Here is a 26,081-nt window from a genome sequence, read left to right on the forward strand (position 1 = left end):
AAGGGAGGGTGTGTACGCCCATTGCTCAAATGGAACAGTGCATGCACATGAATATGCCTGCCACTCACATGCCCCCCACCAAGCCACCACACTGGAAAGGTTGGGGACTGCTGCACTAGATGGCATAGTTTCAAAGACAGGACTTAAGGCATGCCTATCCTATTGGATTTGAGAAGGCATGCAGATATAATTGAAGTAAGGCAGTCCCACAAATCACCTGGCCCTGTATCACATAGTGTTTATAGGTGACCATTTAAATTGCATCAAGGAGCTTACTGGAAACCAGTGCTGCTCACAAAGTAAAATTATTACATGGGTATACTAAGATATGCCATCAAGCTCTATGCCACTCCATCTTCCAAATGACTTCAAGGGCAAATCTATGTTGAGTGCATTATAATAGTCCAAGCAGAGACAAATGTATATATGCTTATGTCTATATAGACACACACATATACACACAATATATTATAAAATATATTGGGAACACTTAGGGCCATGCTCTTGAGAAAACTAAGCAGATCTGGACCTGGGTGTGGAAGGGAGGAGACACCAAGTTACAGGTTTATAGGTTAGAGCAGGGCTATCAAACTCACAGCCTGTGCACTGGCCACGTCCACACCCGGTTTAGCAAAGGGGGGAAAAGTCAGGATAAATCATGTGACGTGATGACACAAGTTTGATACCCCTGGTTAGAGTCTAACCATTAGACTGACAATTTGAAAAGACATCCTGGAACAAAGGCGATGTGCCAAGAAAAGTACATACCCACTGGGTTAAATTCTGCTTGAACAACTTTTTAGTTCTTTGTTTAGCCATCATATGCAAACTGCAGAATGATGGCTGAGAACAAATCCCAGTATGAACAGAGGCAAGAAAACAACTCCCTTTCTCCTGAGCCTGTATATGGTAGCACACATTAAAATTATAAACTTTGTCAAGGGCAACTGATTCCCCATATCTACAAATGAGAAATACCCTTGTTGAAAGATAGATGACCAGCAGAAGGCCATCCAAGGCAGTCTTTTTAAGTCAGAGATCTCACGTTAGACTTGCCTACTCCAGATAAACAGGCTCACAGAGTACAAAAGAAACACCTTGTTGAAAAAACATCATAGTTCCAGAGCTTCAGAACTATGGCATTTTTATGAAAGTAAAGTCATGTTCATGCCAGCTGTCAATCCACCTATGTCTGTTTTTTTTAAAGACTCTGGGTCAATATTCTGGTGATTTATTCTGAATGTGAAAATAATACATTCAAGGGTAGATGGATTAAGTGACGTTAAGAGGCTGATGTTGTGGGAAAACTTTAGATGGATGCCACAAGGTGGCAGTCAGCTGTATTTAATAACATAAGCTTACCCTTATTTCAATAGCCTTTCGAAATAAGGCTTTGCCAACGGAACAGCTTGGAACTCAAATTTTGCATGAAACACAAAAAAGAACCAGAGACAAGATTAGGAATATTTGGGAATGGTCCAGTATTCTACCTATTATAGCACAAAGATTACAAAATAAAAATAAGGACTGCTTTGGGAACAGGAAGAAACCTGAAGAAAGTTGAGCAAGCTACTCCATCTCTGATGAAATGAGAGAGCTAGAACTCATTAAAGTTTATACCTTTTAGTAACATTTGTTAGTCAGAAATGTGCCACCAAATTCCTGAATCCTCACTTCCATAGACGAACAGAGCTCCTACAAGGTTATATGTCCTTTGAAGTTACTCACCTGTCTTTAATTTAAAAAAACATGGGAAAGGCAAAAGGGCAAACCTCCAGCACCTTTATTTACATCAATGCTTCCAGATTTTATTTAAGATCCATAGGGCTTAAAAGGTTTGGATATGTTTGTTTGGAAATGGGTCACATATGCGGAGGCAAACAGAAGCTATGATAATGGAGCATGCAAGCTGAGCTGCTAGGAAGACTTAAGAGGAATTGTGAATCAAGCTCAACCCATTGGTCCACTGCTACAAGATATTTTGGTGCTTGGGATATGGCTTTATAATCCAAGGTATTTTTGAGAACATATTTCCTCATGTGAGTATCAGACCATACAGCTTGTCTAGTCTGTGATGCTTAAACGGTCCTTCCTTGATTTAATCAGAAGAATCAAAGCAGACAATTGTCTCTGCATCTTCAATGGGAATCTTCATCTGAATAAAATGTTTTATTGTCATTTTTGTGGAGTGGTTAAGATGCCAGACTGGATACCTGGAGTCTGGGGGTTCTAGCCCCACCTTAGGCATGAAGCCAACTGGGTGGGTTACTCATTTTCAGCCCTAGGAAGGAGGAAATAGAAAAACACTTTAAAAAATTGCCAAGAAATTTTGGAAATTTCTCCAGGCAATTGCCAGGAGTCAACAATGACTCAAAGGCACTCACACCCCAAAATATGTTGTTGTTGCATTAAACAGTACATTTAATGAAGGTACTTGGAAAAAAGTTGCAAGTGGAACAAAAAATACTAGTTCATCTTCCTTCAATTGGCTTGGTCTTACAATCATGAACATGTGTCACCTATAGGCCATACCAATATTTGGAAAATTTCCTCATTTTTTTGTACTAGTTTAAAGAATAGTTTATTACTTAGGATGAAACAAGAAAATAGTTTCCAGAAGTTTATCTTAGTTTAATCATTCATTTCTCACAATACAACATTAATTGAGGTTTCAGAAAGATATATTTCAATAGAAATCCTTTTGCTATATTGCTAAAAGCACTTGTCAATTCCCTTATCTTTGTGAAATTCTCGCCATAATGACAATCACAATCTATGAGGCTGAATGGTGAGGGGAGGGGGAGGAAACAATCCTATTTCAGCCCACACTCCAATTGGAAAATATAGGTCACTTTGGCAGTCGCACAGCTCTTTTTGAAGTGTGTATGGCTACTTACATTCAATGTCTCAGGAAATCAATCTCTCTTTGTCCCTTTCCTTAATTTAGAAATATTGTAAATGTGTTCTAGGTAGCCTTCCACATACAGTAAATCAGCTCTACAAGGTTCCCTAAAAATTCACAGCAGGTTGAGAACCTACAGGAGAAAGGAAAATCTACTTCACTGGCACATATGATAGACAACAGACACAACAACCAGAAAACTATTTCACTTACAAGTGATGCATATCTTTGAAAGATAGGTAGAGCAAAAAAACTAGTACCTAACATCTTGGTTCTGACCACGTAGCATCATCTCATTTATTCAGAAATGAAACTTTTAATAGCAGCAACACATTGCAAAAACTGCTAGTAAAAGTGTCAAAGGAGTTTTCGTTCCAGAAAATGGGTCATTAACTATGCAAGTATTTTACTACAGTATAAAGCTTTATTAAAGCTTTAAATATTGAAATCAATATGATGCCTTTCAAAAGGCAAACAGAAAAAATCTTCACGAAGATAAATACAACATCCATTTTCACAATTTTCTCAAGAACTAAAGCTGTTCTAGTAATTTTTGCATGAGATCAAAATAACTTCTCATTCTAATGTCATTCACCATCAAACTGAACTGAATCTAATTCCAAAATGTTTCCCTTAATTATCAGCTACCAAAAAATGTATCTAAAGTTGTGAATAAAACCAAAGAAACCAAAACCAAAGTAGCATTTATTTTGGTTAGCATGTTTTATTTTGGCAGAAATGTCCATACAAGAAGTGTGTTGGTGTCTGTCTGAAGAACAAATTCATTTTTACAAGAGATTTACAATATTTTTAAAAAAATAGTTATATTGTACAAAAAAGAACATCCCATCAGCATGGAAGCATATATTAATGAAGAAAATGAACAGTATAAACCAGGAACGAAACATTTTCTGAAATTATGTTTAGATCCTTTTTTGCTTCCTCTTTCAATAGCTGCCTACTATCTATTGAATAGAGTTCTGAAGCTCATGTTTACTAATGAATTCCTTATCAGCAACATCAAGCAGGATTCAATGTGGTGCAATGGATACAATAGTGGACTGGGAAGCATGGAGACCCAAGTACCATTACAATCTGTCTGTGGAATCCTTGAGATGACTTTGGGCCAGTTACTGTTTCTCAGTCCAATCTATCTCCCCATGTTATTGCTGCAAGAATATAAAGGATAAAAACTTTCTAGACAAAAAGTGGATATAAATGTAGTATGTCAGTGTTTGTACTTAAAAGATACTATGAGAATATTAAAATCTGTTACAAAGACAGCCATTTAACCAAAGGGATCTGTGCTATGATTTGTCATATTTATCTATTCTACATCAAGAGTCTGACTAATCCATTGAAAATAGAATATTGTTGAAAATTGCAGAAGGGGAAGTAGTTATAAGTTGTCAGTGACCTACACAAGGTGCACTGATATAAAGTTTCGAGAATTTTACAAATTGTATAATGGTGAGGTATAAAAGAGACTTAACACTACATATTTTATTTATGATACTAAATGGTAGTGCAAGTTCAACATTCAGCAGAATGTATTTAATATTAGTTTGCCTAGCTATTCTTATGTATTTGAAAGGCAAGTATATAAATAATTCTTATACCAACTAACAAATGTAATGGCGACAAATTTAATGATAACAGTAGCATTCAGATAATTTGGAGAGGTAACCTATATCTTCTCACCAACAGAACAGCATTAGCAAAGCTATATTCTACAGTATTATCCCTCCAAAATCTACTTCAAAAGGATGACATAACTGCTGGTGTATATTTTAGAGACACTAAAGTAAAACTACTATAGGATAGGAAATGTAAAACTGAATATTGACCAGTGTTCCATATTTAGAAGGGGAATTATCAGAACTAAATTTAAGCTTCCAAATGAGCCCTAGATTGAGCACTTCATGCATTTGTTATCATGTAAAAGCATTTAAATTTAAAACTATCTGTGCAATTGAATGTATCCCAATACACAAAAAGCCACATAACAATACTGGCAGTGGTATTTGTACACATTGATAATATATTTGGATAGTTTACAAAAGCCACCATCAGCTCCAAAAATGATAGCACCACAATTTTTATTTAGTTTTTAAAAAGCACATCTTCCAAATTAGAATCAATTTGTTCGAAGTTCCTTTAAAGACTGGTTACATTTAGAACAGCTTTCAAATTTAAAATTGACAAAATCTATCCCAGTCATTTTGTATAATAATATCCATGAATTTATCTTGCAGCAAGAAATACCGTATTTCCTGAAGTAGAAAGAAAGTCATGCAACTGGAAAATTAAGGAAGGTATTATTAGCATGTATTGAAAAAAAAACTCACGTATTATATACCTGTCCATTTTAGTAGTATCATGCAATTACTATAGAAATAAGTTTAACATTGATCGCAACCGTTTTAACATGAGTCAAGTATAAACCCAGCTGTGGATTAAAGTGCAAGTAACTGTGCCAAAGTTTTAGAAGGCAGAACTGATACCATCACAAATGGTTATATAACTAACCAGAAGTGCAGGCAGTCTTTTATATGCTGTAACCAAGCTTACTCTATTTTTTCCTCAGCTACCAACCAAACATGTATTCCAGAGCTTTGGACACAATGCTTTCATCTTTCCTTGGAGTCTGTCTGTCAGAAATTACCTACAAGAGAGACAAATTTAAATAAGTAGTTGTTCCATGATTTTTTAACCAAGGCCAATATCTTTTATTCAAAAAAAGTGACTAGTATTTCTTCACCATGTTATTAAAAAAATACCTGGTAATCACTACTTGACGCTTTATATGCAGTAGCTAGAGGTCTCATGGTAGAAATCCTTTGTGTGCTTGAAGGCTGTGCTTGGGCAGCAAATGGTTTCATTGGAGGTGTGAAGACTGAAGCTGGGGATGATGCAGTGCCTCTATCTATATTTTCCATTACATTCTAGAAGATCAAGGAACACATTTAGGGAAGTTTCTAGCCAGTATTAAAGCTTAAAAAACATTGGAAGACAAAGGAGGGCATTAGTCTCTGCTTCACTAAGTAAGTTAAAGTAAAGGATGAAGAGCCATCCTATACTTACTTTAATTTGAATTTCTGCACCCAGAAGGAACAGGCCTCTGGAGCCCAAATGTCTCCTTCCAATTCTGATTCCATGAGAACACTAAAAAATGTCACAAACCAGCCATTTGGTTCCCCAAGCTGATCATCTGCACCTTAGGATAAATTTTAAATTAGAGGGTCATTGAAAAACTTGAGTGGTGCAGTGGCCTCGAGGGGGAGCTCTCGCCTTACAATCAGGAGGCTGTGAGTTCGATCCTAGGTAGCGCCAGATATTTGTCTCTCTGGGCACAATGAGTAAATATCAGCTGTGAACTCTGCATTGGCGAAAGGAAGGGCATCTGGCAAGTAAACACTCAGCTCCATTCAGTTGCCCCGACTGATGCAAGGGACTACAGAGTCATTAGCAGACCAAAAAAAAAAAAAACCCTTGAAAAACTTGATTTAAGATATTAATAAATATTAATAAATGTTTAATATTCTGAACTAAGCTGGATGAAAATAATGATTTTCTTGGACTAGAAACACTGTGTTCACATTTGTTATTTACTTCCATATTAATTTTCTAATATATTAAATGCTATCCATATAACCTGCAATAAAATGAAATAATTACATTATTTTCATTTCTTAATATTTCTTCTAGCTTTTTCTCCTGATTTAAGAGGTACAATATAGGTAGTCCTTGACTTTACAATCTCTAGAGAGTCCAACATTCCTGTTCCTAAGTGAGACATTTGTTAAGTAAGTTTTGCCCCATTTACCGCCTTGCTTGCCACAGTTGCTAAGTGAATCACTGCAGTTGTTTAGTAAGAAGTCGTTAAGTGAACCTGGCTTCCCCATTGACTTTGCTTGCCAGAAGATTGCAAAATGTGATCACATGACCCTGGGACACAGCAACGGTCATAAATATGAGTCAATTGCCAAGTATCTGAATTTTGATCATGTGACCCTGGGGATGCTGCAATGATAGCAAGTGTGAAAAATGGTCATAAGTCACTTTTTTCAGTGCCATTGTAACTTTAAACAGTCACTAAATGATCTGTTGTAAGTCAAGGACTACCTGTGCTATTAATCACATTTACTAGCAAGGATTGGTTCTGACTTTGCATTCTCCACTCTGTTTTAGGCTATTTCTCATGCTTACAACACCATCTAACAACAACTCACTTTATCAATACAAGGTTTAACTCCAATCATGATAGATTCTCCAAATATTCTTCCATCTTTGCTCAAGGCTTTCCGAGCCTGTAACTTTGACTGATATCGAATATGCATCCAATTTCCTGTATTAGACATCTATATAGACAATGAGGAAAAATAAAATTTCAAAGTCAAACTAAAATGGCCATTAAGCATTAAGCAAAAGCAAAAACTACACATCTAGCCTTACCACATGCTTTAGTATGTTTCCATACTGTGCAAACTGTAGCAGGATATATGAAGCAGATGCTTGTGGAAATCTGTAATATCAGTAGAAAAGACTTGTATCACTATTTGAAACCATAAATAAAATATACAGTATTCAGTCTACCTCAACGCTATATCACTGACAGAAATGCATACAAATATATTATGCCCAATTCACTGATAATCTCTGAGTAGCTCCTTACTTGCTAGCCCATTTTATAGCGTACCATTTGCAAAGTTAGCTTCACTTTGCAAATTATATGCTATGTATAATGGGCTACAAGTCTGTATGGAAAATATTACCTTAATTTACAATCAAGGGAGAGGTTTTGGGGAACAGCATAATCTCATGGGGAATATTTTTATAAATGGGCAAACTAAACCACACACATAAAAAGAGAGCAGTTTAATGTTTCTGCCTTCGAAGTAACTGCTTACTTTTCCCACTTAATAAAAACTAAGGGATTAACTTTTCCCTGCTTGTTTTTATCCTTTCAAACTAAAAACTCCATCTGCTTTCTTTCTTGCTAATGAATGGCTGCTCCCTAATACAGCAGCCAACACTACTTCTGGGTCCAAACCTCAATATTTCAATGCACAAAGGAAGAATTAAATGTTGTAACGACAACTACAAATAAATCTGTTCAGAAGTTTGATTATTCCCTTGTTTCATTATGCAAATTGCTTTACCAATTATGTTTATGAAAGTCTAAGCACACCTTATTCAGCTTAAAAAACTGCACTGTATATTGCAACCTCACGTACTCTCACTCTCGCATTTTATAAAATTCATTCTATTCTCCTATAAATTCAACATCCCTAATGCAAAAACTCTACGCCGATTAAACCATGGTAGCCAGTTACCCTCCTATTTATCATATGGAACTGCCAATCACTGACCCAAACACTGTTACCCAGGTGTCATCAAGTTGATCTTCTGATGTCAAAGTATCTCCTTGAGTATAGAATGGATCTAGCTGAGCTGGTGACATGGTAGTTTTTCTAGGTTGTGCAAGACTTGCTGGACTAAACACACTTGCCCCTGTCAAAATATAATGAAATGTACCTTATAAGACCTCGTAGTTAAAGGATGAACTAAGTATCCAAGCTAAAATAAAAGATAGGCACAGCACATTAAACTATTTTACTGGTTAATTTTTGAATTCATGCTTACCAAATTCACAGAGTTTTAAACTGAAAAAAGAGAAATGGTGATGATAGTAACGTGAGGTCTCAAGGCCAGTAAAATGTTACTATTGTCAATACTTAAGATGTATAAAGTTTATAATAAACTTTTTATCTTGACTGCCAGCATTTTACATAAGTAAAATGGAAAGCAAACAAAGTAACTTACAAGAGGAAGACTTCTATCAGTGTTAGGCATACAGGTGAAACTCGAAAAATTAGAATATAGTGCAAAAGTTCATTTATTTCAGTAATGCAACTTAAAAGGTGAAACTAATATATGAGATAGACTCATTACATGCAAAGCAAGATAGTTCAAGCTGTGATGTGTCATAATTGTGATGATTATGGCTTACAATTCATGAAAACCCCAAATCCATAACCTCAGAAAATTAGAATATTACATGCAGTCAATCAAACAAGGATTGTACATAGAATATCGGACCTCTGAAAAGTATAAGCATGCATATGTACTCAGTACTTGGTTTGGGCCCCTTTTGCAGCAATTACTGCCTCAATGCGGTGTGGCATGGAAGCTATCAGCCTGTGACACTGCTGAGGTGTTATGGAAGACCAGGATGCTTCAATAGCGGCCTTCAGCTCTTCTGCATTGTTCGGTGTCATGTCTCTCATCTTTCTCTTGGCAATGCTCCATAGATTCTCTATGGGGTTCAGGTCAGGAGAGTTTGCTGGCCAATCAAGCACAGTAATCCCACAATCATTGAACCAGGTTTTGGTGCTTTTTGGCAGTGTGGGCAGGTACCAAGTCCTGCTGGAAAATGAAGTCAGCATCCCCATAAAGCTCGTCTGCAGAAGGAAGCATGAAGTGCTCCAAAATCTTCAGGTAGACCACTGTGTTGACCCTGAACTTAATGAAGCACAGTGGACCAACACCAGATGACATGGCTCCCCAAATCAACACACTGTGGAAACTTCACACTGTCTCTCCATTCTTCCTCCAGACTCTGGGTCCTTGGTTTCCAAATGAGATGCAAAAGTTGCTCTCATCAGAAAAGAGGACTTTGGACCACTGAGCAACAGACCAGGTCTGTTTTTCTTTAGCCCAGGTAAGACACTTCTGACATTGTTTGTTGTTCAGGAGCAGCTTGACAAGAGGAATACAACATTTGAAGCCCATGTCTGTGTGTGGTGGCTCTTGATGCACTGACTCTAGCCTCAGTCCACTCCTTGTGGAAGTCCCCAACACTTTTGAATGGCCTTTTCCTGACAATCCTCTCCAGGCTGCGGTCATCCCTGCTGCTTGTGCACCTTTTTCTTCCACACTTTTCTCTTCCACATAACTTTCTATTCATGTGCTTTGATACAGCACTTTGGGAACATCCAACTTCTTTTGCAATTACCTTTTGAGGCTTTCCCTCCTTATGGAGGGTGTCAATGATGGTTTTCTGCACAACTGTCAGGTCAGCAGTCTTTCCCATGATTGTGATTCCTACTGAACCAGACTGAGACACCATTTAAAGGCTCAGGAACCCTTTGCAGGTGTTATGGCTTCATTAGCTGATTAGAGTGGGACACTTTGAGCCTAGAATATTGAACCTTTTCACAATGTTCTAATTTTCTGAGATTGTGGATTTGGGGTTTTCATGAGCTGTAAGCCATAATCATCTCAATTATGACACACCATGGCTTGAACTATCTTGCTTTGCATGTAATGAGTCTATCTCATACATTAGGTTCATCTTTTAAGTTGCATTATTGAAATAAATGATCTTTTGCACGATATTCTAATTTTTCGAGTTTCACCTGTAAAGTAGGGCAAGAATTTTAAAAATCTGGTAAAAGTTAGGTTGATATAATTTCAATAGGAAATATATATCAGCCCATAAATTGTGTAATGATCCATATAGAAATTAAATAGATCAGATAGTCTTGAAGTTTCCCTTGCTGATAAATTCTTAATTAAATGTCATGAAAAGAAAATAAGTAGATGTCATACCTGTTCCAGGAGTTATTGGCAGAGACCCAACATTTGGACTCTGTATTACAGAAAAAGTGGCCTGCATGAAAGTACAATGTGAGTTAGAAATTGTTTTAAAAGCCAGAAAATAAACTCCTTAAGGAATGTTTTATTTTAAAATTAGCCAGTACAATTCAATTCAAAAATATACTTGCGTGTTGTTTTTGATAAAAGCAAATAAAATCCCAAGATTGAATTATACAGCAAAATATGCTGTATAGCATATGTATAGATTATTATTTTATAGGACCTCATATACAGTTTACATTTTCTTTGGGGCTTGATCATAGTTGAAGTGCCATGCTTTTCTACTGAGCAATAACAGAAGGCAAAACTGAGTAATTTGGTCCAGTATTGTCTTAAAATAGGTGATAATTCAACTGAGTGTAAAATCAGATGAAGTCATCAGTATAAAATGTTTACTGCAATGTCAACTAGTACAAATAATTTTCCAGCAACATAGGGATTCCAATATAAATGTATATAACCACTTCTCAGCTATCAGGCTTGGATTTCTGAAACTATTAATTGCATAAAAATATTTCACATACCCAAATGTATAATATCTTTAACATACTGTGGCACACACAAGATCAGCAAAGCCTAGAATAGCCAGCAAAGTATTAAGTTCTTCCTTCATCCCTTTCTCTTCCAAAAGCAAGAATTTTTATTCGTGCAACATTAAATACTCCCATGAATTTAACGTTGATGCATTCAAATCCAAATTGTGCTCTCTGACTGCATATAGGAATGTTTTCTGAGGATGGTAGCTTTGGGCTCAATATAGCAAATTCTATTAATTCTATGTCTTTTTCCAAGATTCACTGAATTACAAAAACATTCCACATTCCTTTATGCATTAGAGCAGGGTTGTCAAATTTGTGGTCTGCAGGTGCATGCATCACATGATGGCCCTGCCCCCACCCGGTTTAGGGAAGGGGATCCCTAAATTCGATACATCACGTGATGACGATGTGACAACAAAAGTTTGACACCCTGCATTAGAGAAATATAGTGGCTCTCAAAACAATAAGTGCATTTTCATTACCAAGTATAGTTATAAAAATATTTACATGTTATTAACACTGAAGTAAGATTGATAACAAGGATAATTATAATTGTATAATTTCATCATATACATTCAGTTGTGCTATAATTTCAGGGGAACAATGATGTGCCGTTGCTATGTATTAATATAGCCAAATGGGATCTACTAAGAAAGAGAACAGCTGACTTAGCATCACTTTTTACGCTAGGCAATGAAAGTTATAGATTCCAACCCAGAAGTATGAAGAGAATTTTACTTCTTTTATTAAATATGGCATAGTATCACAATTGTTTTGTATGCTCAGTTCACCTTCCGGAAAGGTTAACCCTACTGTAAGGCCTTTATAAAGGAGTTATAAAGTTACAAATTCTTCCCCCTTCCTCCCCCCACCCCAGCTTTTCCAATTTCCTCTGCTGTTCCTGCTCCCCACATGACTTGCATACATAAAATGGACCAGGCCCAAACTAATGCACGACCCAAACATTTATTAAACATATGCTGCACATTTCGCCTAGAGGTAAACACGGTTATGTTTTCAATGCCAAGATAGCCTTTTTAATCCTATCAACAAGGAGAAAAATGAAATAAAGACCTCTCCTAAAAGTTCATCCAGGAAGCAGGTGGTGAAAAAAAAAACACAGAAAAACCACATTCTAATCAAGTATGCATACAATTAGCTCAACATTCTATCCTTATAGTGAGGCAACTTTACCTTGACATAGAAAAATATGTTTTCCCTTGTTTAAACACTTATTTCACTTATTCCACATGTGACCATAAATCAAGTCTTTTGGATTTCTCACCATTCAAACCCAAAATGCATAAAAATATGTCATTCTATTGTTCAGAGTCCTTCTTTCTTGTAAAGCAGGCACCCAATGATCATTGAATAAAGCTCAGCCATTTCTCATTATTGTGCTCTTTTCTTCAATGGAAGTTCTACAACATTGCCAATGCAGAAAAATATCATTTATCACTTGCTAATTTCAGTCTCACTTTGCAGCTTCGAGGGAATTACTTACAGGCCTTCGTGAAGTCAAAGGTGTTGATCCAAGACCTGGGCTAGCTACTTCATCATAGATACTTCTTACTGGAGGAGCACCACCTTTATCTTTGTGTGTTGGCACTACTGGTTGTGGAGGAGATCCACCTAAGTAAACATAATATTAGAACTAGTTAGCATAGAGTTTTCTGTAATCATTGCTATCTTTTTGTAATTAAAGTGATTATCATGAATAAAACAATCTTCTGCATGAATAAAGCTATGTAACTATTTGTGAACCTTGTCAAAAAAAAAGGCTGAAACTCTGGAAACTGGCAAAAATGTTGCAAATCACGGTCATGTAAGTAGTTCTAAGGCAGTCTATTGTCATTTCAAACAGTCATTAAGCAAACAGTCATAAATCAAGAACTACTTGTACAATATGGACAGTATCACTGTTCTCCAAAACAAATTCATTCTCTTAAAGGGAAAAAAAATCTGAATTACAATTGTGGGAATTGCATTTGTGATTATAAATCCTAAGTATTTTTCTCAGGGAAGAAGAACATTATATATACAGCAGTTATGAGGTAAAATGCAGTGTTTTGGAAATTCTGTAACATGAATATCAGTCAAGTTAAACAGACAAAAAGTTTCTTTCAAGTGATTCACCCTAGAAAATACTTACAATACACACAAGGGCTCTTTTGCTATGCCAAAATGAGCTTGCTTCCTAATGTTTTTAATTTAAAAATAAATAAATAGCAAAGACATGTTCTCAGCAAACACCAGTAGCCACTTACCCCTATCTCAAGTAAACCCACCCTCAATACTGTCCTAGGAAATTCTTGGTGAATTTTTGCCCTTTGGGGCTACTAGGAAAGTATTTTAATTCAGAACCAGCTTACCAGCAAGCATTGGTGACCTCATTTCCATTACACCAACTGAAGGACCACTTAAAGAGCGAGGCTGTGGGGTCACTGGAGTCGGCAAATCACCCATCAGAAATCCAGGCAGAAATTGAGCACCAGCACCTGGTTTTGGTGAAGAAGGGGATCCTAATGCCATTGGCTCAGCACCTGTGTTACAAAAGATGGTTCACATAAGAATTACATTCAGCCTCTACCAAAGACACTACAGTACAGGTGGTCCTCAACTTACAACAGTTCATTTAGTGACCGCTCAAGGTTACAACAGCACTGGAAAAAGTGAGTTATGACCATTTTTCACAATTGCAACCTTTGCAGCACCCCCTTGGTCACATGATCAAAATTCCAACCCTTGGCAACCGACTCATATTTATGACAGTTGCAGAGTCCTGAGATCTTGTGATCAACTTTTGCGAACTTCTGACAAGCAAAGTCAATGCGGAGTCCAGATTCACTTAACAAACATGTCACTAACTTAACCAATGCAATGATTCACTTAACAACTGCAGCAAGAAAAGTCATCAAATGGGACAAACTCACTTAAATGTTTCACTTAACAACATAAATGTTGGGCTCAATTGTGAATGCAACTCAAGGAGAACCTGTAGCTGGTTGCTAAATTCTGAGACCTTAAAACAAAAGAAACAAAAATATAGCTTTCCTATTGATTACAACTGGCTTGTTAAGCATTACCCTTCTTTGCAACCACGATAAAACGAATCCTTGACAACAGTTCATTCAGTGACTGTTACAAAGTTACAACGGCAAACTGAAAAGTGCCTTATGACCATTCTGCACACTTACAGCCATGGCAAGCACCCCCAATGCTTTCACATGATCAATATGTTGGCCGCTGGTTCACAGTTATGACAGTTGCCGTGTCCCGGGGTAACGCGATCTGCTTTTGCGACCTTCTTGCCAAACAAAGTGAACAAAGTCAACAGGGAAGGCAGACTGACTGAACAACAGTGCGTTCTAACGCAACAACTGCAACGATTTCACTGGGGCAAGAAAGTTCATAACATGGGGCAAACCCCTCTGGACAAACGTTTTGTTTAGCAACGTAAATATGGGTGGGGGAGAGACAATGGTGGTCGTAACTCGAGAACTACCTGCATTGCAACCGCAAATTTTTGAATCCAAGTTACTCTATCCCTAGACAGAACGACGTTCCCTCCGAACAAACAAGGGACGATTATAACAGTCGTTAAGATCAAGTTTCTCCCCACCCACCAGTAACCTTTTAGAGCAAAGAAGCGTTCGGCAGTCTTGACAGCGTACCTAAGCCAACAGGTCTAAAAACAGCTTCCCGGACCGTGTTTTGAACCCGTACTGGGGGTTCATGTGCTTCCCCTCAAACGCCCTTTCCTCGACCCGCTTTCCTTCCTCAGGCGCCCTTGCAATCTTTCCGCCATGCAGGTCAAGGTGCAAGTGACGTCACAATCGGGGACTCCCCCCTCCCCTCCCCGCGAGACTCAGGGGGCGTTCTAGAATCCCACCTCCCGCCCCCCAGCCCGTCACTGTGTCCCAAATGGCCGAGCCCTTGACGTGAGGCAGAGAGAGAGAGAGAGAGAGAGAAACGACCGGCAACGAGCACACCTCCCCTTCCCGCCTTCCTCACAAAGTCCACTTTAATTAATCTCGTATAATTTCATTAGGCGTCTTCTTCGCCCTTAACACGAGACGAGGCTCACCCAAAGAAGGGGAAGACAGCGGTAGCTCCATAGCGAAGGCAGCCATCCACGCCGGGAAAAGCAGCAGCCCCTGCCAGACCGGCCGCGTGCACAGCCGCCGCCTCTTTCTTGCCTCAGCCCGTCACTTTCAAATGAGGCGGAAGTGCCGTTCTTGCCCGCGGTGGGGGGGGAAAGAGGCAGACGCCACTTCCTCACAAGAACGGACCATAAAGTTGAGGTTGGCGGCCTCTCCTATAGGTTTGTGACTCTATGGTCTTTTCCTTTCTGGAATGCGCGGAGAAACGAAAGTGTTCGGAACCTTTCGTTTTTTGAAGGCCGTTTCCGCCTGGGTTTTATTGCCTGGCTCGATTTCTCGCCTTCGCTCTTGGCCCAGTGGGTCTGAGGGAGTGGTGGTTTTTCATGGCTGGTTAGAAATTAAAAGTTTTTTTGAAAGCTGCGGATTTTTTTTTTAAATGACAGCGACTCTTCTGTGGAAGATGAAAGGCGGGATAAAAACTTCTTTACTTTTTTCAACCTCCATGTGCGGAAAAATAAGGAATTAAAGTTATTTAAAACATAAATTGCATCGTCAATACCTCCTGCTCTAGGATAATATGAATATTGTTTTATTGCGTGAGGTCTATAGCATCAACCTTGTGAACTCAACTCTGCTATGTATTCAAATTAGTGATTCATATGAGTGTGTGTGTATAGGTGTATATGTATACAGCATGTGTATACGTGTGTTGTATATGTGTAGATATATACTTTTAAGAGCAGACGACAAAATTTCATTTTTAATGTGGGCCAGTGTGCTCATAGTAAAAAATGACAAGTTATTCTAGATCAGATAAGTAAGGTGGAGGAAAACAGTACAATTTCTAATATTTCCCCTTTGGAAAGAGTCGTGGGTGTCCTGGACTTAAGCTGTGTGCTTCTTTACTCCTTTTTCTTAATCATGAGTTGTTGGCATTAAACCACCATGGCCCGTTTTCAAAGAATTTTTGAACAGTTGGAGAATGGAAGTGCAAGTGAAGGTTGCATCTATCTGGTCCTAGAGAAGAAACAAAGAATTCTTAGGAAAACTGCACAATATCAGCTGCACAATATCAGACTGACTTTGCATTTGAAAGACTATAAGATGGTTTAAGCTTAGGAAATCAAGTGCAGGAGGAATATCTGCAGATACTCTATAATATCTGCAGAGATATTCTATGATATCTAATCATCCACAAGCTTCACTGAGCCATGTTTCAAAGAAAATACTATTGTAAATGCAGTTTCAAATATCCTGCATGAGAAAGAAAAAGATTTAGCTCTGAAACCTCAGTAATTTGCATAGAATTGCCCTCAGTGATGCAGTGCCACTTTGGGGAAGGATCTGGTGGTAAAAGAATAACTTTACAGTAATTACAGTGCTATTATATGAACCAATACTGATGTCATAGGTTATCTCATTAATGATTATATAGTTGTTATTTACATCATGGCATCAATGATAGATTATTTGTGACATTATCATAAAGAGTTCATGATCTTACTTTAAGATATTCATGTAATATAACAATCCTAGGAATAGATGGCAGTTGGAGTCGATAAATTTTGAAAGATCCATTTTATAATGTGATTTAATACTAGCATTCAAATATTGTAAATATAGGAAGGGTCAGGCAAGTGAAAATCTTAATATCGTTTCAACATGACCAAGACATTATCCTCAAATTTAACATTATGGAACTGGTTGCAACCATTCTGTAATGAGTAGTAGTACATTTTTAATGGTAACTTAATAATTTTGTAGTATTTAGTATTTATTTGATTTGTCAATCACTTACAAGATACAGGTATAAGTATAAATATAGTTTTGAATACATGAGAGATACTTATAAGAAAAATAAAAAAAACAATAGGACAGGGACGGTAGGCACGATTGGTGCGCTTATGCACGCCCCCACAGGCCTCTTAGGAAGGAGTTGAGGTCAATAGTAGACAGTCTAAGGTTAAAGTTTTGGGGGTTTGGGGAAGAAACCACAGAGTCAGGTAGAGTATTCCAGACATTGACCACTCTGTTGCTGAAGTTGTGTTTTCTGCAGTCAAGTTTGGTACGGTTAACCTTGAGTTTGTATCTATTGTGTGCTCTTGTATTGTTATCATTGAAGTTGAAAGTATTCATTTTGCAATGTATGATTTTATATGCTATATTTAGATCAGACCGGAGGCGGCATAGGTCTAGATTTTTAGATCTAGAGTTTCAAGTCTGGTGGCATAAGGTATTCTGCAATGAGTAGAGGAGCGGAGAACTCTTGTGAAATATTTCTGCACTTTTTCCAATTGTGTTAATATCAGATACATGATATAGGTTCCAGACTGATGAGCTGTATTCAAGTATAGGTCTAGCAAATGTTTTGTATGCTCTAGTTAGTAGTGTGATATTACCAGAGAAGAAGCTACATAGGATTAGATTAACAACTCTTAATGCCTTTTTGGCTATGTAGTTACAGTGGGCTCTAGCACTTAGATCATTAGAGATGAGTACTCCAAAGTCCTTGACAAAGTTTGGATCCTCAACAAGGTTTTGACTATTTAGCTTGCATTTTATTTTCTGATTTTTTTCTGCCAATATGTAAGACTGAACATTTATTTGTTGAGATTTGAAGTTGCCATTTGATTGACCATTCTGGTACATAGTCAAGGTCTTTTTGGAGGGTAGTAGTATTGTCTGTGGTGTTGAATAGCTTTACATCATCAGCAAAGAGAATGCAGTTGCTCTTGATATGATCACAGAGGTCATTTATGTAGAGTATGAAGAGAGTTGGTCCTAAAACACTGCCGTGCGGGACAGCACTATTGACAGGTACAGAATTTGATAGGACGCTCCCAATTTTGACCATTTGTTGTCTGTTTGACAGGAATGCTTCTATCCAGTTATGTAGGTGTCCAGAGATACCATGAGATTTTAGTTTTAGGAGTAGTTTGTCGTGTACCACTGAATCAAAGGCTTTACGGAATTCTATGTAGACTGTGTGTATTGCTTTGCCCTGATCGAGTTGTGTAGTCCATATGTTTTTGCAGTGTAAGAGTTGCAGATTACATGATAGTTTTTTTCTGAAACCAAATTGTTTATTAGAGAGTAGGTTGTTTGTCTCTAAGTGGAGAATAATGGATTGGTTAATAATTGATTCCATGACTTTACAGGTGACAGAGCATAAGGAGATTGGTCTAATTTTCAACTAGGCTGGGGTCTCCCTTTTTGAAGATGGGGTTGACCGTGGCTTGTCAAGTCACAAAGATGAAGATGGGGTTGACCGTGGCTTGCCCTAATTTTGGCAAGGAAATGGTCCTGAAAGATTTTTCAAAGATTATGCTTAGAGGCTCGGCTATGGCAGTGGGTAGCTTTTTTAAGAAGTAGGCACATATTCCATCTGGTCCAATAGATAGGGATGGTTTTAGATTGTGCAGTGCTTTTTCAACATTGTCTTCTGTAAAATCGCTATGTATTAGATCATTGCAGTTGTCTGTAGTTCATCTAGGAAGTACTAAGCTTGATCCATTGCTGTTTACAAATACTAAGCCAAAGAATGTGTTAAAGAGGTTTGCTTTCATGGTCGTTGCAGTCTTTGCCATTAGGTCCTTTCAGGGGTGGGATGGACCTTGAGTCTTTTAGTTTGTTGTTTACAAAATTGTAGAAAGCACAGGTGGAATTGGTGCATAGAAGGTTTTCCTCTTGTTTAATGTGATAATTAGTGCATTCAGTTTTTATCTGGTGGCATAGATTTTTGTATCGGCTTTTGAAGTTGGCAACGTCACCAGATTTGTTTTTCCGCCAAAGTGATCTCTTTTTGGATTGAAGCTTTCTTATTGTTATAGGTAATCTGTTTTTCCTGGTTTGGGGAGTTGTTATTGGTACATATAGTTCGATGGCTCTTTTGATTTCTAGTAAGAATATGTTGTAATGGTCTTCAACAGTATTGCATCCAGTGAATAGAAATTGCCAATCAAGGGAAGAGAGATCGTTGATTATAAGATCATAGTTGCCTTTTTTGAAGTTATAATTGGGGATTTTGTCGTTCTGATGATTTTTGTGTGGACGTATGTTGAGACAAAAATTGTTGAAATTTGTCTCATGTTCAGCCTTACTGATGCAGCTTAGAAATTCTGATAAAAGGGATTATTATGATCATTACCACAATTGAAATGTGTTACTAGGATACAAATGTAAAATAGAGCAGGGCTGTCAAACTCCCGGTCCATGGGTCTGATGCGTCACACTGGCCACGCCCACACCTAGTTTAGTGAAGGAGGGGAAAGTCTCGATATATCATGTGATGCCATGATGACATGAGTTTGACACCCCTGATCTAGAGTGATCATGTTCATTAATATGCTTACTAAGATTTAAATTCAAAACAAATGTTGAGAGTAGTTTTTAATTTTACTTTTTAAGATCCTTTGCAGAACATCCTTCAATGTTTAATATAAACTTTTTGACGCTTTTTTTTTCAAATTCATTTTGTTTTTGACATCTGGACATTAGGCATATTTCAGTTATTGTATAAGTTGCCATGAAGGACAAATGCTTCCCTGAAATATTTAAAATATGGAACATTGGGCACATTTATAAATGAAGGAAAATGGATTTCAGGGAAGGAAAAAAGTACCCTAGAAGTGAGCATTTGTGTTGCATGTTCTTGGGTTTAAAAGTCCTTCCCTATTCTGTACGTGGGTGTTTCTTATTGAAAGAAAAATGCTATTGTTACTCGAGGCAATATCCCTGCAGTATGCAAAGACCAATAGGGCTGGAATGCCAGATGAATACTGTCAGCCTTCAAGATTTTTCTCCCTTTGCTTTGCATCTTTTGGCTGTCATAAGTAACCGGGGAAGGGGGGCGGGGAATTGTTATGGGAAGTGAGCTGGAGGTGTTACAAACCAGCACTGTATAAAGGGGGGGGGTACATTCTTGCTTAGGTTTTTATCCTATGCTATGCGCAGCTGCAACCCTTTATCAAACTATGTCAAGGTCAACGGACAGAAGCCTCACCACCTGGAGATGCCCACATGATGATATACACAACTTTTAATTGGATGAGCCAATTGAACTATTGGGGGTGGGAATGTTGCCATTACTTTGTATATGTGATTTACGCGCCCATTTTCTCAGAATTCTTTTGTTGCTACCACTTGATTTCCAGTAAAAGATATCTTATCTCTGATTAAAAGAGTCTAAGTATTTCTTTCTTGGATTTTGAATATATACCACCAAGCAGAAAAACTTGTATTTGGATTACTAGAAGTTATCTTCAGATGCCTTGTTATCAATGCTCTAGCCACTGTACAAATGGAGCAAGTTTGTTGTTTTTCTCATGGACAGTCCTAATCCAGCAAAATTAAAGACCTGATCCATATCCCAAGGGATTTGTCTCTGAATCTGCCTAGTTTTTGCTTCTTTACTTTGACCTCTGATCTGTCTGAATTTTGACCTGCCTGTTTGGTCTATTTCTGAACCTGACTCCTACTATAAGGACCCACATGGACTAATAGCCAATTTTCTACTGGATTCTGGGCTGACTCCAGTGTAACCTAACAAACCAGCATAACAAACCAGACATACCTTTGTGAGTTGATATGATTGTTATCCTAAACTTTTTAATTGTACAACATAGTTGCAAGTAACACATAATTGTTAAATCAAAGAAGCTTAAGTCCACAGTAATCGTTATATTTATTAAAATAAAAAAAGCAAAATGCATTTGAGATGAATTCATTACATATAAGAACGAGCATGAGTTTTCGATAACATAGAACTATAATGGTGTGCAACTTTTATTAACACTATGATTTTTTTTTTAAAAAGTCCATTTCTCTCATTAAAACACAACCATAAAATTCATTCTTCATTGTTCCCCTATTGAGTGTCCATTTTTAATGACTGAATTGACAGTATTTCTGCAGCTGCTCCATGAAGCCAGGATTTGGACAAATAGCAGGTCTTGCATTTTTCACCACAGAAAAAGCCGTGGCAAAATTGAGTCCTTCTGAGTACATTAAGAACCCTATGATAATTGCTGCTGCCCGGGAAACTCCTGCATTACAGTGAACAAGCACAACTTCACCCTTTGAAAAAGAAAGAAAAGACACATTTAAACTTACATTTTCAATCAAAATGGAGCCACCGATATTTTCTTTTACTATAAAGGCATTTTAAGCAAGCTTCCTACAAAGTCATCAGAAATATAACTTAGTATATGCATACTCTTTTTCATACATTTATTTTTACCAGAATCCCTGTGGACTGCGTAGATTTTGCTAGATTCAATCTCCCCGCCGCCTCAGTATTTAGTCAATGCTCTCTTTCTGAAGTACTCAGAGACGGCTAAAAGGTAAATTAGAATCAATGCTTCTCTTTTCAGATCGATAACCAGGATCTTCTACTGTTTATTTTTCTCTCCCTTAGCTGCAATGGTTTTCAGCACACCAGCAAAAATATGAGATTTATGGTAGCTGGAGTCTGTGTTATGACAGACAAGCCATCTGTTCATGTCAACAAGCACATTTAACGGTCTGCTGTATATATTTCTGATGATGGTCTGATCTGCCATAGTGGGCTTAACCAGTTACCGAAGATCCATTTTATTAGGATGGCAATGGCATGTTTCAATAATCAGAAAATTTAAATGTACTGAATGTAACAGTACATCATTTGACATCAGAATGGGTAATGCTCGTTTTTTTCTGGTGTACATTAGAAGTAATTGGGGATTTGAGAACATATGGTCACATAGGATTAGGATTACATTTAAGACAGATAAGTTAAAGCTCTAAGAATTAAAGTTTTCATTAAAATTAGATAATGCAAATTTTTGTGATCCTACCCTTCAAATTGACATAGCTACTGTATGCGCAACAATAACAACACTGTACAAAAATATAATTTGGTAGTCGTAAACTTCTATAATTGAGAATGTTGATCTCAAAAACCTATGTCATGCAGGGGAATATAGAAAATGTATTCTATTGCAGGTTTGTTTGCTTTAATAAAGCAATTTGTGATCTCATATTTTATTAATTTGTCCTGCTTTGCCTGGCAGGGTGCCTTCAATAAAATATTGAATGTTTCTGTCTGTACAATAAGAAAAATTTGCATTATGAAGTATCAGAAATATCAGGAAAGAAAGATTATAAAAACAATCTTGGGTATACAAAGCTAACTGAAAAATTAAAACTTCTGAGGCAGAACAGTAATACCAGGATCTTAGAATGGCCAATCTAATTTAGAAATGAAGTGGAAACGGTAACTAGAAACCTTCAGGAGAGCATGAAATGAAGACACGTTTCAGGTAACTTGTTAATAATACACCACATTCTTCTTTCTAAAATAAGACAAAGGGTAATGGAGCAAAGTTATCTTCCTTTCTTTCAAACTGTGTAGATAATGAACATGATGAAACTCAAGTACTTGGAACCAGGTTTGAAAATGGGAAGATACTAACAGGTTGTAGCATCAAGTGAAGTTATATGAAATAGATCAGACATCAGGTTATTTATACACGCATTTAGGTATAGGAGTATTGTATCTTTATAAAATGATTTTTCTAATTTATTTTTGACAGGTTATCCTGTATATGCAAAACAAAATCCTAGTCATATGTACGAAAACTAAATATTTCCTATTGGGTTCAGTGCCACAGTTTAGTACAGAGTTAAAAGCATTTCAAGGATCCACATTCAGTGTTGATTTCCACTACACAATCACACTCCACAGCTTTTGGATCTTCAAGACTTAACATGCATTATTAAGCTTTACATTACCATGATTACCTTGAGACAATTTTTAAAGAAGATCATCTCCCTGCCAGGGAAATACATATCTAAACCTTTGTTCAAATAAGGACGGGAATAAATAGGCAGTTCCAACCTTAAGATACTTTAACTGGACATGTCCTAAAAGACTCCTAACTAATCAATGCAAAAATGGATGAGTTTCATACACACACAGAGCTACACATTGCCAAGCATCACTCCTTGCAACAACTAATTACCTTTAACTTGATTTGCTCAATAAATTCAAAACATTGAGGAAAATAGGAGGTGATGTCAGTCTCAGGCAGGTCAAGAATAGGGATAGTTTTATATGTCAAGTCATTGGGGAAGGCATTTTCGACTCCATAAGCTACATTTAGAACATGGGTAACCTAAAACAGAAAAGACATACAATCAAGATAGCACTTTCAAAAGAATTCCATTCATCAGTCACAGGATCAGAGCGGCACCTTCATTCAGTTCTGTTAAATTCATACTCTCTCTTAGTTTGACAAATACTTTTTCTACATCGTTTCATTCTTCTGTATCATGATCATTTCTCCTCTTACATTTCAAGTCACAATCTTTGCCTACTATGATTACCATCAGTGGGGGTCACAAATATTCATTCCTTTTCTGGTCAATTGAGCCTTTCACATAACATTTAATGAAATATAATATAAATATAATATAGTAGTAAATATAATACAATAGTAATGACATGTTATAATTAGTTATTATGGAATGGATTATAATATGAATTAGAATAAGTAAGAACTGGGATATGCTCTAAAAGGATAATGTGAATTTGAAATTAAAGTCTAATGATGTAATAATAATATAACATGACATGGAAAATTGATTAATATAATTTGAATGTAAATTTAAATCTAAGAGGAAAAGACTAACTACAGACATTATGCACAAGAAATATATACCATCTGACACACTGTACAATTGAAAGGTTTTATTTGTTGCTTTATGTTTATGTTTGTTAAAAAAAAATTTAAATTACAAAAAAAAACATTTTAGCAGCATAAATAAGATGTAGATATTGTTACCATCCTTAGCCCATAGATAAGCAAGATTCCTTGCCAACAGTAATAAAACAATATTAACTTAATTTGGCATAATATGCCCTGTGTCCTGCAAGCACAGCTAATTTTACCTTAACCTTGCTCATGTTACCCTAAACAAGTTGAGGTCTCTAATACAGGGGTCCCCAACTCCCAGTCTGTGGACCAGCACCAGTTCATGCCAGAAACAGGTCTGCGCAAACAAGCAAAACCCCATCCACAGGATGCAGGCAAGCACACAAAACCATGCCCCCTCCAGTCCACAGAAAAATATCTCTCCAAGGAACCAGTCCCTGGTGCCCAAAAGGAGGGGTAGCTGCTCTAATCTACAACTATCTTGAAAGCCAACATGCTATATTGTCTGCAGCCCATCAGTTAGAAAGAATGTGTGTGTGTTTTTTTAATTATCTCCGTGTTCAGAATGGAAAACATGCAATTATCTTCTGTCATGAAATCAACTGCAAGGTTGTGATTAAGTATATTTCAATACAAAACCAGTAAACTAGAGTTTCTCAAACTATGTTTTATAAAACTCTAGGTTCTGCAAGAACTTGATGGGGCTTTGTGAGAGGCTATGGGCAAAAAAGCCCCAAAGCTTTACCCAAATGTTGCCAATTTTCTAATACCAGAACTATATTAATGTTAACCATCAGCTGCAACAGCTTTTTTAAAAACCCATATATTACCTTATATTTTTTCATTATTTCCAGGTCATGAGCAGCATCCTGGGAACCTGTGAAAGAGAGATATTATTCCCATCAATTTTGGGAAATAACTGCATGCAGACAATAAGATCAAATACTGCGTATCATTGTGATGAAATTAAGTACATTATTACACACATGCATGTATATGTACATATATGTACATACCAGACATGGGTACAGCCAAGGGGTTGTGTGGAAAACCTTTTTATAGAATGGATCCAGTTTGAATTAGCTATGCCAATTATTACCAATTGAAGATCTACAGATTTCATTTCTGAAGTTAATCTTATCTATTGAAAGTAGTACATTGATAGAATCAGTGCATTATTATTATTGTATTTTACACTATTACCATTTTGATCCCAAAGCAATAGCTACCCATTTATAACCGACTCTGGGTAGCTCCCAGTTAAAAGCAAGAACCTAAAAATCTTAATTGCTATAAAACAATGCACATTAAAAACAACAAAAACCTGGTGCCAAGTCATAGTCTCTTATCCCAGTATATACACAAACACAGGCACATATCGACCATGCATGGCCATGGTGCACAGCCATACATACACACCCACAGTTTGCCAGTGCACACCAGTATGCTTAATTATTACTACTACTTTGGCTAAAACCTACATACCCAGCAAGAGCCACGGCTTAATCACCCCAATTTGAAGATCCAGGTTCAGATCCTGCACATAACCACAGGCATCCCCCTCCTTACAATCAGCCACTTCCACCACTTGCATCTGGGCATCCCTCCAAGTCTCAATAAGTCTCCTCCCAGATAAAGTTGTGACTCTGGTGCATTGCTTTTTCAAATTAGTCCTGGAGAAGGATTTGATTTCTTGGGTGAGTGAATGCATTAATGAGAAAGGAAGCCCTCAAGCGGGCAGCAGCAAAACCAAGGAGAGGCTTCTTTGCATTTGGTTTCTTCTTTTTGTGAGTAGATCTGCCCCCAGTCTTTCAGCTTTGCCTAAACGCACACACACCCCTCCTCAGAGAGTCTTCAAGCACCATTAGCAAGCAGCACAGAAGCCCTGCTTGTTATGCTTCCTTTTTCTCAGACAACTCTGTAAAACAGCTTTGGATTGGCTACAGAGAAGCCTTTCTGGATTGGTTGAGAGCCCTTTTCTGTTAAATAGCACGAAATCTCCGGGATTGCTGAAACAGCTTACAGATGCACCACATGCTCTGCTCTACTCTCACTTTCATATTGTGTTGTACACAATATTTGTTTGTCTTAAAGTGCTATGAGGCCAAAGAAATGATCAGAAAGCAAAGAGATGCAAGAGAAGAAAAAAATAAATAAAAGAAAATATAACTAAATCTGACAC

At 37.2% G+C, this 26,081-nt stretch overlaps 2 protein-coding genes across 6 annotated transcripts; both read right to left on the reverse strand.

The window, feature by feature from the left end:
- Positions 1–1,459: 1,459 nt before the first annotated feature.
- On the reverse strand, positions 1,460–15,334 carry NUP35 (nucleoporin 35). 5 transcript variants are annotated; one of them, XR_015740725.1, is made up of 10 exons: positions 15,191–15,334; positions 13,476–13,646; positions 12,608–12,735; positions 10,517–10,577; positions 8,275–8,416; positions 7,358–7,427; positions 7,135–7,263; positions 5,683–5,847; positions 5,432–5,567; positions 1,460–2,281 (listed from the first exon to the last, which is right to left on the reverse strand). XR_015740725.1 is itself a non-coding variant. In XM_026696943.2 (9 exons), the coding sequence occupies exons 1-9, from the start codon at positions 15,234–15,236 to the stop codon at positions 5,490–5,492; spliced, it is 990 nt and encodes a 329-aa protein (XP_026552728.1). In that variant the 5' UTR covers positions 15,237–15,334; the 3' UTR covers positions 3,607–5,489. The 5 variants fall into 5 exon arrangements, 3 of the variants coding, with proteins under 3 accessions (XP_026552728.1, XP_087775967.1, XP_087775968.1); XR_015740726.1 differs by lacking the exon at positions 15,191–15,334 and adding an exon at positions 14,778–14,907 and having other exon boundaries at positions 1,770–2,281; XM_026696943.2 differs by lacking the exon at positions 1,460–2,281 and having other exon boundaries at positions 3,607–5,567.
- Positions 15,335–20,870: 5,536 nt separating this feature from the next.
- On the reverse strand, positions 20,871–25,826 carry DUSP19 (dual specificity phosphatase 19). The gene is made up of 4 exons (XM_026696945.2): positions 25,385–25,826; positions 24,730–24,776; positions 23,207–23,359; positions 20,871–21,281 (listed from the first exon to the last, which is right to left on the reverse strand). The coding sequence occupies exons 1-4, from the start codon at positions 25,608–25,610 to the stop codon at positions 21,090–21,092; spliced, it is 618 nt and encodes a 205-aa protein (XP_026552730.1). The 5' UTR covers positions 25,611–25,826; the 3' UTR covers positions 20,871–21,089.
- Positions 25,827–26,081: the final 255 nt, after the last annotated feature.

This window comes from Pseudonaja textilis, chromosome 1, assembly GCF_049901715.1.
Source record: "Pseudonaja textilis isolate UNSWEBS1 chromosome 1, rPseTex1.2, whole genome shotgun sequence".
Lineage (NCBI taxonomy): Eukaryota > Metazoa > Chordata > Lepidosauria > Squamata > Elapidae > Pseudonaja > Pseudonaja textilis.

What these genes read in the sequence shown, in the direction of transcription:
- NUP35 (XM_026696943.2), bottom strand. Translation starts at nt 15,236, where the DNA reads ATGGCTGCCTTCGCTATGGAGCTACCGCTGTCTTCCCCTTCTTTGG. An exon ending in GAAACATACTAAAGCATGTG is followed by an intron (nt 7,264 to 7,357) that starts GTAAGGCTAGAT and finishes TTGTCTATATAG; the next exon opens with ATGTCTAATACAGGAAATTG. An exon ending in TTAAACCTTGTATTGATAAA is followed by an intron (nt 5,848 to 7,134) that starts GTGAGTTGTTGT and finishes TTGATCTTCTAG; the next exon opens with AATGTAATGGAAAATATAGA.
- DUSP19 (XM_026696945.2), bottom strand. Translation starts at nt 25,610, where the DNA reads ATGCATTCACTCACCCAAGAAATCAAATCCTTCTCCAGGACTAATTTG. An exon ending in TAAGCCGTGGCTCTTGCTGG is followed by an intron (nt 24,777 to 25,384) that starts GTATGTAGGTTT and finishes TCTCTTTCACAG; the next exon opens with GTTCCCAGGATGCTGCTCAT. An exon ending in TTGAGCAAATCAAGTTAAAG is followed by an intron (nt 21,282 to 23,206) that starts GTAATTAGTTGT and finishes TCTTTTTCAAAG; the next exon opens with GGTGAAGTTGTGCTTGTTCA.